General features: G+C 33.1%; 1 protein-coding gene across 1 annotated transcript in view; it reads right to left on the bottom strand.

The window, feature by feature from the left end:
- The window catches only part of EloB (transcription elongation factor elongin B), an 80,879-nt gene that overhangs the window by 41,622 nt on the left and 26,773 nt on the right, over nt 1–12,484 (bottom strand). The window contains exon 2 of the mRNA XM_090393326.1: nt 9,619–9,762. Coding sequence (XP_090249452.1) covers nt 9,619–9,762 — 144 coding nt within the window. The remainder of the gene's footprint in view (nt 1–9,618; nt 9,763–12,484) is intronic.

Below are 12,484 nucleotides of genomic sequence, written 5' to 3'. Positions count from 1 at the left end.
TGAACTCAGGCAAATTTGTTTGATTAATTGCTTTGCCAGCCTACGTATAGAAATATCTTATCCTAGGGAAGGTTTAAAGAGATTAAGTGTGACCAATAATATTAAATTAGATCAAGGAACTGTGAATACCTTAGCTTTGCAGTCGTAGCCCTTTACTCTTAATTTTCTTTGGGTATTCCTTGCATGCATAGGTTTGATATTTTATGAGTGTTGAAGTCGGTCAACATGCTCAGAACACACAAATGCATAAATTAGAAAACATGTTTATTTTACAACTAAAGATTACAAAGAAAAGCACAATATCAATGGCAATACTAAGATAAAGAAATGTTTAGAATTTCACGCACAACTCTCTCTCACTTTAAATATACAAATCATTGTTACATTAAAGAATCATTTATGCAAGTACTACATTAATCACATTATCTGGTGTATATTTGGCACAAAAAACACTATTCAGGTTCTTAGATCAAGTTCTAATATCAGTTCTATTGCAATAACTGCAGCAATCACACAATACTAGGATTCTCAGACAAACAGTCCAACGAGATTTACGGGCGTCCCTGACTATTTTAAGTCAAAATTCACTTCCCTTCAGAAAGGATCTAAATTTCTTCCATTCATAAATATCTAACCAATGTAATAAGAAATTCATAGTACTTATCTACACTGCACGGTCCGCATCGAGATCTTTTCGCCTGTTGCTTCTAGTGGAATTTCACTGTAGTTACAACATGCTGCAATGTGGGAATCACGTGCATGGTACGAATCTGGCACTCATCTTTACTATCTAACATCGGCTTGCTCTCGCCGATGGCCTCACTTGTCGAGTCTACGTTCCCTTGCCAGCCACAGGAACGTAGACTCAACATCGGCGTCTTAGTACGATGAGAAAGCCGGAACAGAGAAATAAACTGGGTGCTTATTCAGACCTGCGCTGTCATATTTATTTCATTTCTCAGCGCCCTCTTTTCGACTTCGAATCTCACACATGGGAGCCCCTCTATTCATTCTGTCACCTTACGGAGTCTTGTATTTTCGGGATCGCGTGCCCTAGAACATCTTCCACGAATTCTTCAGCCTTGGTCATTGCATAATAACCGTGGTGTTTCTGCAACCTTTGACCTTTGGTTGGCAGTGTGTTAACCTTCTTGCATGCAGTTTTAATTCTGTTAAGTTTTCACATATATTCAAAATACATTATTTCTATTACATCGTTTTAAATTGCATAAAACTTCAGACTTAATACTTCGACTTTTATCTTATTCTTTCCATGTCAACATGATATTGTTTTCTTGATAAATTTAAGTTTGAATGCTAAAAGGGAAAGCATGTTCATCCAGTTAAACACATTCTGTTAGATCCTGTATGGGTGACTCTCTTGTGAATAAAGTTTCCCCATTCACGTTCTAACAACTGCAGATACTTTGACCAGAAACTGGTCATCAGCACAATCACAAGATGTTAATCCTATTTATAGAACTGAGCCACATACTGGATGCCACCTAATGGGTTGATACAATAAAATATTACAATTAAAGCCCAAATTTAAAACTGACTTGAAATAAATTTAATTAGATAATGAAATGATATAGCATTATATTAAACTGAATTTTAAAAATTGTAAATCCTATTTTATTGTAATTGCCCACTAGGTGGCATAGAGCACGTCGCTACTTTCATATCTTTTTCAGTGGTGCATATCCCATTACTTTCCTAATTCTAGCTGGTAATGCAGCAAAATTGTTGCCATTTTTATTATTATTTCTTGCACACATTTCTTCAAACTTCCATATTTTCTGCAGTATTCCAAATCCATTTTTTTAAATAAATGTTATCTTGTTCTACATTTAACCTCTTCTTCAATATTGTGTTGGGAATCAGTTTTATCTTCATTAAGCTTTAAATAAGTACTTATTTCATTCTTATTTGATCACCAAGATTCTACAGCTGTACTCAATTTTGATCAGATAATGAATCAACCACTGATTTTAATAGCAATACTTGTTTACAGACCACATGAAGAGCCCAATTAAATGTTATACTATCTGAGTATATTACTTAAGTTCTGTTATGTCTATGAGGAAGAAATGGGAGGATAACCAATTTTACTTAAACAGAAAAGCTGATAATGCAATATAAGACTAGGTATACAAATTGTTTTTCACTCTTAGCAGTGAAATCTAATCATTTTTAAATCATTAGATGGAGATAAATTATAACCTGCCTTAAAGTACCATATTTTTTGGACCATAAGATGCACCTTTTTACATAGAGAAATTGACTTAGAATTGGGATGCATCTTATGGTCTGAAGGTAGATGATACTGGGTAAGTCTTGGATCCCCATGTGTTTCGCTGCATATGTGGGAATTCCCAATTTACATACGAAAACTTTAGCAGCAGTTAGTGGGCGAGAGTATGTGATTTTCAACAGACGAGGCGATTATCAAGTCTTAAAAAAATGCAGCATAAGTAATGCGATTGATGGTACTGAAGATGATTTAGTTTTTGAAGAGTGATAACAATAGTTCAGACAATAATACGGAAAGTGACAGTAACGAGAGAAGTGATAGTTCCGAGATGAAGACGAATTGAATGCTACTGGTACCAGTTATGGTAAAAATAAAATGAAATTTAAGGTTTGTGAATATTTTTTATAATATATTTTTTCTAAAAATTCTCAAATTTAGGGTGCAGTCTGGTGTCTGAAAAATATAGTAGTTTTTTTTTTAAATCTATATTCCTTTCTTTTAATGGCACAAGGACATTTGTATCCAATGAATTAAAAAAACATGAACTTCTTTCATTCAGATTTAAAATCTGAAACTATTATAATGTGTATCTCCCATAAAGCAACTCCAAATTTGCTTCCTCTTATTCTTTTTCACTCTCCTTCCTAACATGGAATATAGGCCATGTGGCCTGTTCCGGTCTCATGCCATCTCTTTCTTGGTCTTCCGATTCTTCTTTTTCCACTTATTTTGTATCTGTATAATATTTTTGGTAGTCTGCTGTTGTCCATTCGATTTAAATGTTCTAGCCATTTTTGTTTATACTGTCTTATGTAGTAATTAATTGGTTTGATTTTTAGGGATTGTAAGATTTCTTCATTTGTTTTGTGGTCCCACTTGGTATATCCAGCTGTTTTTCTGAGGAACTTCATTTCTGCTGTTTGAATTCGTTTTTCATCTTTCCTTTTCATGGTCCATGTTTCGCTTCCGTATAGTAGAGTTGGTTTTGACAAGACATTATATAGTCTGATTCTAGTGTGTTTTTGTACCAGGGATGGCTTAAATATACTGTTTATTATGCCATTTACTTTGACAAAGTTTGATATTTTAGTGTATGTCTTTTTCTTCTTCGTATGATAGATCACATCCCAAGTATCTGAAAGTGTTTACTTGTTCTAGTATTTTATCTATCACTATTTTACTTATTGGGTTTTCTCTCCTTTGAATGCCATTATTTTTGTTTTTTCTTTGGATATTGTCATATTATATTGCTTTGAGATATCATTTAATGATCTTTGTAAGTCATCTTCTGATGTAGCTAATACTATTTGCTCATCTGCAAATAGTAGTGTATCTATCTTCATTTGCAGGGTCATTTGTATACCAAATGGGTTATGCTGTTTCCAGATTGTTAATATTTCATTTATATATATATTGAAAAGCAGAGGTGAGAGGGTACATCCTTGTCGTACTCCTCTTGATATATCTTTCCATTCTGAGGTGTGTTCTAATTTAACTGCTATTTTATTTCCTGTATATATTTCTTGAATAGATTGTAAAAGTTGGTTTGGTATGTTTAAATCGGTTAATATTTTAAACAATTTTTGTCTACTAATTTTGTCAAAGGCTTTTTCATAATCAATAAAGGCCACGTGTGTTTCTTTTTGAAATTCTCTTCTCTTTTCTATTAATAATTTTAAAGTAAAAATTGGATCTATGCAGGATCGGCCTTTTCAGAAGCCATTTTGTTCTTCTAATAATTTGTTTTCTACAATGCTGCTTAATTTCTCTTTTAATATTCCTGCATAGATTTTATATCCTGTATTCAGCAGGCTAATTCCCCTATAATTATTGCAATTGTCTTTATTTCCTTTTTTATAGATTGGGATAACCAGTGCTTTTTTCCAAGAGTTAGGGGTTTTTCCTGACATCCAAACCATATTAAAAAATTTCAGAAGTCTTTCATTAAATTTTTCACCTGCATTTTTGTAGAGTTCTGTATTTATATTGTCTTCTCCTGGCGTTTTCCTATTTTTCATCTTCTTTATATTATTCAGTTCTAACATTGTGATATTTTCTATTAGGTCATTCTTTGTCTTATAAAATTTTAATTCATTGTTCTCATCTGTCCAGAGATTTTGGAAATAGGTCACCCATTTTTCTAAATCTATTGTTTGTATTTTTATCTTTTCTTTTATTTCTTTATTCATGTATTTTATTACTTTATAGGTTTTGGCTTAAATAAATACTTTTCTGTTACGAAATTGTTCCATCTTTCTCTATGTTTTTTCCTTACTTCTCGTTTTGCAATTGCACTATTTCTTTTATACTCTATTTCTGCTTCTATTGTTTTGGAATTTAGCCATTTCTGGTAACTGTCCTTTTTGGTTTTTATTATATTTTCTATTTCTTTGTTCCAGTCTCGTAGTCCTCTTTTTCTAATCCATTTGTGCTTTATTCCTAAGGTTTCTGTTGCTGCTTTTGTGAGAATTTGTTTCAAATTTTCCCATTCATCTTCTATGTCCCTTGATTCATGTGTGGTTTCTGTTTAAGTTTGTGCATTTTTGATATTGTAGTCTAAACTTGAGGATCCTGTAATGAAGAAATTTTGTAGCTTGGCTGGTAAGAATTTTCAATTCTATGTGTTTTTAGCCACTTTGGTTTAAAACGAATTTTTGCTGATACCATATAATGATCAGAGTTTAATTCAAAGCCTCGATATGCTCTTACGTCTAAAATTAACTCCGCTAATTTAAAATTTGTGATAACGTAGTCGATTACTGATTTGTATCCTCTGGCTGACCAAGTATATTTATGTATTTCCTTGTGTTTAAACATTGAATTCATTATTCTCATATTATTATAAATGACAAAATCGCGCAATCTGCGACCATTTTGATTACATGTATCTTCGCCAAATTTACCTATGTTTGTTTTGTATTTTTTGTTTCCTATTCTGGCATTTAAATCTCCTGCTAGCAGTAAATAGTCAGTTTTGTTTGTTTTATCTATGGCATTCTGTAATTCTTTATAAAATATATTACTGTCTTCTTCTTTTCCCTCTTCTGGTGCATATGCACCAATTATTGTTATGTGGCCTCTTAATGTCTTGAGTCTAATTTTTATTAGTCTTTCATTCAAATAGTTGCAATATACAATATTGTTCTTTAGGGATTTATGTACCATAATCATTATACCTGCTTTTGCTCTTTCTTCTTTTTTTACCCCACTGTAGATTTGTATATAGTTGTTTGTTTCTTTTGTACCTTTTTGTTTTTTCTTTGTTTCTGTTACTATACATATTTTTATGTTAGCTTGGTTTAGTTGTTTATCAAGTTCTTCTTCTTTGTGTGCAATGCTTCTCACATTCCATGTTGCAATCTTCATTATGTGTTCCTTTTTCCAATTTCGTTTACCATTTCCTGGGTTGTGGTCTTTTCCCTGACAGTCCGTCCAGCTTTTCTTTGCATGAAACTTGAAAGTATTTTGAATTTCCCCAGGGCAGGTTACTAACCTGTCACTGGGTAAGTCCAGTGGTAGGGCTGCTACCTAACGCCTCTGGACATGCAGATCTAACAGCATTTACTCTGTTAGGGTGTTAAGGTTATACCGCCCATACTTGGTCGCCAGTGCCTCGTTTGTACTTTTAGAACAGGATGGACCACAGGAAGGTGAGGTTGACATTTGAGTGAGAGAGGCTATGTATTGCGCTTCACTCAAAACTAAAATTTCTTTAGCATGTTCACATGTGGAAACTGCTGGCAGGAATAACAAGTCTCCAATGTGATAAAGCTATGACTAGCTTTATCATAGCCATGCTATTTTTGTAAATGCATATAGAGCATGTTAGTTACAACTTTTTTGGTAAAATTTCATAATATCTAAATTCTCAAATGCAATTCAAACTGATTTGAAGTTATGTTAAAGATACCAAGCAATTTTAAACCTGGTTTTACTCCATTTTTCCCAAGTAAGCAAACAGACAAAAATGTCAAGTTTGCGCCTGCAAGTGATGCAAGACTAGCTGATCCTACAGGTAGTGCAAGACCAAGGCGACTCGTGGTAGAGGTGGAACAAGCTCCGATCACTAATCTTAATATTTACCCTTAATGCCAAAACACATCTCCAAGAAGGGGATGTATGATGTTTTGTATTAAAGGCAAGGGGCCACTACCCAGACCGGTTTCGACCTTTTTTGAGGTCTCATCAGTGGGAGCTAGGCTAGAAATACCAAGATTTAGTAATACAGATCTGGGTAGTGGTCCCTTGCCTTTAATACAAAACATCATACATCCCCTTCTTGGAGATGTGTTTTGGCATTAAGGGTAAATATTAAGATTAGTGATCGGAGCTTGTTCCACCTCTACCACGAGTTGCCTTGGTCTTGCACTACCTGTAGGATCAGCTAGGCTTGCATCACTTGCAGGCGCAAACTTGACATTTTTGTCTGTTTGCTTACTTGGGAAAAATGGAGTAAAACCAGGTTTAAAATTGCTTGGAATCTTTAACATAATTATACCCAAGGTAAAAATACTTTCTACATGATTTGAAGTTATACACACCTATTTGCTTTACATAAATTGGTGTGCTTTCTGTACCCAATGACTGTATTAAACAGTGTTAAGTATTATTTACAACTGAAAATTTCAAAGAGGATGTTACTAAACATAGTTTTCATTACAGTTCTCAAATTACACTAATTGTTGCCAAGCATACCTATCATAAAGAACAGACAGTGAGTAAAAATTCAATTCCCAAATTGAAAATCAATTTAGTGTATTAAATGTGGACTGCATCCATTGATCTCCAACAAAATATTAGAATGCGAGATCTATTATTGATAAGACAAGAGCTGATGACAAAAAAACGTTATGTAATGAACTTAGGATTTGTTCAAAGGAGAATTCTGATTGGAAAACATTTATGTATATTAATATGTAAAAGGTGCATACTGATCAGTGAATCAAAGAAAATTTAAAGAAAACAAAGCAAAATATAAATAAAACGGAAATACATAAGCAAACAAATTGTACAAGATTTGTTGCTCCAACCCACACATTCTTGCAATGCCTAAATGAATTACCTGATCAACATTAGTTGATTGGATTAGAACTCCCTATATTTAATGAGCTATCAAATGCATACAGATATTTATTGTTGGTTATTTATATTTTAAAACCAAAAAAATAAGCTTTTTCTTCAATTTTATATTATCTGCATCATAAATGCAAAAATGTCTGAGTTTATAAAATCACAATATTTGCTCACACCCAACAAACATAGGACACACAAATATTAATTACTTTGCCAGTAACAAAAGTATTTCTATTCAACTGTTCTTTCCCCCTCTTATTTTCCATTTTCACATGCCTCATTAATGATGGTTCCCATATTTACACCTTTTAGTAATTCAAATAGAAGAACCAATTAAATAGACCGGTCTCCTTATTTGTTTTTAATATATAACATTACTCCTTCCCCCTAAGCAGATCTGGTTAAAAATCAAAGAACCATCACAATATGGCACATATGCAAGCACAAAAGTGCATCAGGCCATGGTGTTTTCTCGTCCTGCCAAATGGTTAGGTGGCAGCAAGTGCCAATTGCCCCGATGAGTTCCAATGCATTATTTCTTGCATTGGAACCAATTTTCATTCAAAAATATAAATCTGAATCATGCCCATGTTGTCATGATCAATATTCAACATATTCTAAGCAACCCTAATAAGGAACAAGTTCTAAGCCTCAGGGATTCCCTCTGCTACCTAGAAGAATGTTTGGTTGGTTATCTAAGAATATGCCTTACTTTTGAAATCCATAATTTTTCTGATAAATGAATAACCTGACTACTTTTCTTTTAGTGTCAGTGATCAGCATTCATTTTAGAAATAATGGACTTTACAACTGTGTTATAAATAACTATTTAATTTTCATGACATTTCAATCTTCATATTAAGGTCATCATCTTGAAGTATATACAGATATACAAGGACAAGCTGAGTTACATTTCACACAGTAAGCTAAAGAAAGAATGATTTGATCACCAGTTATTCTACTGGAATAACCTCTAGTGAGAAAAAAAAATGCAGATAAAGTTAAATTAATTATTTAGAACTACATCAAAGCTAAATTCCATTTAAGATAACATGAGAAGAACATTCTTTTATATAGATGTTCTACAGTCCTGTTTATAGTGAACTCTTAGGGAGAAAAGGTCTCCGTGTTTAGAATATTTGCCTTCCATATGCTTAGGATTTTTAGACATCATTATTGTTCAGATTGGGGATGGCCGATAAGAATCTCACAGGCTTCCTTAAATTTACATTCGTACCATGTTTTGGTGTGGCCGTAACCATTTTTTTAGAAAATATTGCTGATAACTTTAAATGAGTCTTATTTCAGTTATGAGCAATACTTTCTAAAAAATGGTTACAGCCAAAACACTATTAACAAAATTCTCCACAAGACCTCAATAAAAAAACAAAGATAAACCAGACTACAATAAAACTATAACCATTCCTTACATTAAAGGGACAGCAGATAAAATAAACAGAATACTACAGAAATATAACCTCAAAGCCTTTAAACCTCATGCAAAATTATAAAGCTTACTCAACTCACCCAAAGAGACCCACTCCCTGCACTCTGGAGTATACCGTATTTATTGCACCTGTAATCTACCATATATAGGGGAAACAGGACACAATTCCTATCAGACAAAAGGAACATGAACAACACATTAAATATAATAACTATAGTGAAGCTGGCCTTTCTGATCATGCCTGGAACACTTTACATAGAATTGACTGGAAAATCACCAGTTGTTTACATCACACCAAAACATGGCATGAACGCAAATTTAAGGAAGCCCGTGAGATTGGAAGGCACATATTCTACCCATGGAACCTTTCTCCCTAAGAGTTAACTATAAACAGGACTGTAGATAATCCAGAATCCTAAATCTAATAACAATTGTTATGTTACAAATAGGACATCATTGTTACTGTAAGAAAACTATCTATATGAAAGAATGTTCCTCTCATGTTATCTTAAATAGAATTTAGCTTTGATGTAGTTTCTAAATAATTTAATTTTATCTTTTTTTTTTCTTTATTCACTAGTGGTCATGCCAGTAAAATAACCGGTGATCAAATCATTGTTTCTTTAGCTTACTGTGTGAAATGTAACCTCAGCTTCTCCTTGTATATACTCCAGATGATGACCTTAATATGAAGGTTGAAATGTCAGGAAAATTAAAATAGTGATAACATGGTTGTAAAGTCCATAATTTCTAAAAGAATAACCTGACTACTCCAAGATCACTTTCAGTATGAATCAGTATAAACAATGTACATAAAAATTTAATGATTAAAAATTTCTCTTACCTGATCATCTTTATATAAACATTGATGTTGAGGGCTCACTTTTGCTATTCCTTCTACCATCTTCTTTAATTCATGAACCGTGGTTGTTTCTTTTGCATCTAAGAAGATCGTTGTTTTCTTCCGACGAACCATCAGAAATACATCCTGTTGAGTTATCAGAATAATTCAGTGCCAATTTTTACCTAAACAATCACCAATCCTAAACTGGATAGGTGTGCATGTAATATACTACACTATACAGTGAATTAGTGGGAAAATTTGGAACATAGGATCATGCTCTAATAAACTGTGACCATCACATAGTATTAGAATACTCCCTTGTGTTTAAGATATCTGAGCACTTGAAATACATGATGCATATGTTTAATATTACTTTTGGTATACTATAAATAGTATACTATTTATATAAGCAGTATATATAAATCAGATATTACAGTGCATAAAGACCATAATCTAAAAATTTAGAAAGTGATTATATTTATAATAATTAATCTGCTTCAAAATTATAGATTGCAGGAGGTTCAATCCCAAACAAGGGACTGTAGATCCTAAATCACATTTAGGATATGTACAAAACAATTTGAGGGAGAGGACTCCTGTACTTTCTAGAGAACACTAAGGAAGGCTGTTCCAGAAAACATACATTTGGAATGTAATAGGTTTGTAGTTGGATTAAGAGGATGTTGGGCAGTCACTATTCGTGTTTTAACATGCGAAGTGAACAGTGATGGAAACAGATGCTAGTTTTATAATAATGATTTCATTCTCTAAATTGAAAAATGGTTTATATAAACACTTTAGAAAACCTGTGAATAAAATCAATTTATTAAAAAGTAGCTGCATCCTAGAAGAGTTAGTAATTCAAAATGTCTTTTGATACACCAACAAGCACTATTGGTACTATCCCTTAGCAAAGCAATGATCTAACCATCTAACTTATGAAACAATTTAGCTGTCCTCTAATTCTCCTCCCATGCACTTCAGCATGGCAAGGAGTTGCAGTGGCATCAAGACCAGATTAGCAGCCTTCCTGACACTGTAGAGATCTTGCAAGGTAATTTTATATGTTGACAGTGGACAAAAGAGAATGGATGTCAACATGAGGTCATTCAATTTGGAATGAAGATTTATTAAAAATTTGACAGAATGAAAAATGAGAAGGATTTGTGGATGATGGTGAACAGGAAGTTAAGTTTCAAGTGGCATTGAAAAAGTAACTCTTTCAGTAACTAACCAGGATTACCTACACATTTACAAACAAGAGATGAGGCTATTATACCTCATAAGGCTTTTATATGGCAGCATCTGGGATTACTGTACGATTTATAACCTTTGTTTCTTAAGGAGGAAGAAATGGATGGCCAAAATGATCATTGGTCTAAGGAATGCTCTTTAGATATTTACAATTCATGGGTTACAGAAATTGGTTAATAAGTGGGAAGGAGATATAATAGGTATGTTACTGGAAAGACTTTATATATAGGCTTCATACAAGAAATTGTTTAGTATATGATTAGTAAGAAGAGTTCCTAGAGATGGATGACAACCTTAGAGTGGTTTGCCAGGATTGGTACCTTGTTAGTGAAAGGAGTCAAAATAGTTCAAAATGTGTGGTGGCATTCTTTATATATACATATAAAGAATGCAACCACATATTTGAATGATTGCCCATGTAGTAATTAGCACTTTTACTCTTCTTTACTGCACTGTGGTTAGTTTTATTTTATGCATATTTTGCTTCAGATAATGCAAATTTAATGATTCTTTCAGTAATTTCATAAGTCTCCCCTTTTCAGATACACCAGTAACATGACTTCCTAATAGCTCATATTTCTATATCTACAGAAAACCCATTCATACTGGTAGGTTTTTACATAAACAATCACACCACTGCCACCCTTCAACAGCATGGTATTGTCAAAATTTACTCACTGAGGCAATACTACTTGTTCAAATAACACTGTTGAAACTGAGCTCAAGAGACCTTTGCAACACCTTTTTTGCTAACGGCTACATTAGCAAAAAAGATAATGTAATAATAAAAAAATTCAGATAATGTAATAAAATATTACATTATCTGAAGCAAAAGAATGCATAAAACAACTAACCACAGTGCAGTAAGGAAGAAGAGTAAAAACAAGTGATAATTACATGAGCAATCATTCAAATGTGTGGTTGCATTCTTGACATGCATACATAAAAAATGCAACCACACATTTTGAACCCGTGAACTCTTTCACTAACAAGGAACCAATCCTAACAACCACTCCAACAAGGTGTCATCCATCTCCATAGATGAAACCTTGTTATTTCTTCTCACTAATCATACAGTGAAAAATTTCCAGATCAAGCCTAAAGCAGTTCCAGTAACATATCTATTATACCTCATTGCCACCTATTAACCAATTTCAGTAACCCATAAATTGTAAATATCCACATAAAAAGCATTCCTTAGACCAATGACCACTTTTGCCATTTCTCCCTCCTGAAGAAATGAAGATTACAGATTTATGCACAGTAATCTCAGATGTGGCCACAAGTTTTATGAGGTATAATAGCCTCATCTCCTGTTTGTCAATGTGTAGGTAATACTAGTTAGTTACTGAAAGATACAGCTATTTTAACTACTTTTTCAATGCCACTTGAAACTTAACTCCCTGTTCACCAGCATCCCCAAATCCTTTTCATTTTGTCAATGTTATAATCTTCATTCCAAAATGAAGAACTTCACATTGACATCCATTCTCTTTTGTCCATCAACATAAAATTATGCTACAAGATCTCTACATCTTCATTAACTACTGATCTAAGTTTTACATCATCATCAGCAAACAGCTATTTTCCTCAGACATTAATGTAACATTTA

The sequence above is a fragment of the Typopeltis vanoorti genome, chromosome 5 (assembly GCF_054136105.1).
Source record: "Typopeltis vanoorti isolate ZY-2024b chromosome 5, IOZ_Tvanoo_1.0, whole genome shotgun sequence".
Taxonomy (NCBI): Eukaryota; Metazoa; Arthropoda; class Arachnida; order Uropygi; family Thelyphonidae; genus Typopeltis; species Typopeltis vanoorti.
This window is presented reverse-complemented; position numbering and strand designations above follow the sequence as displayed.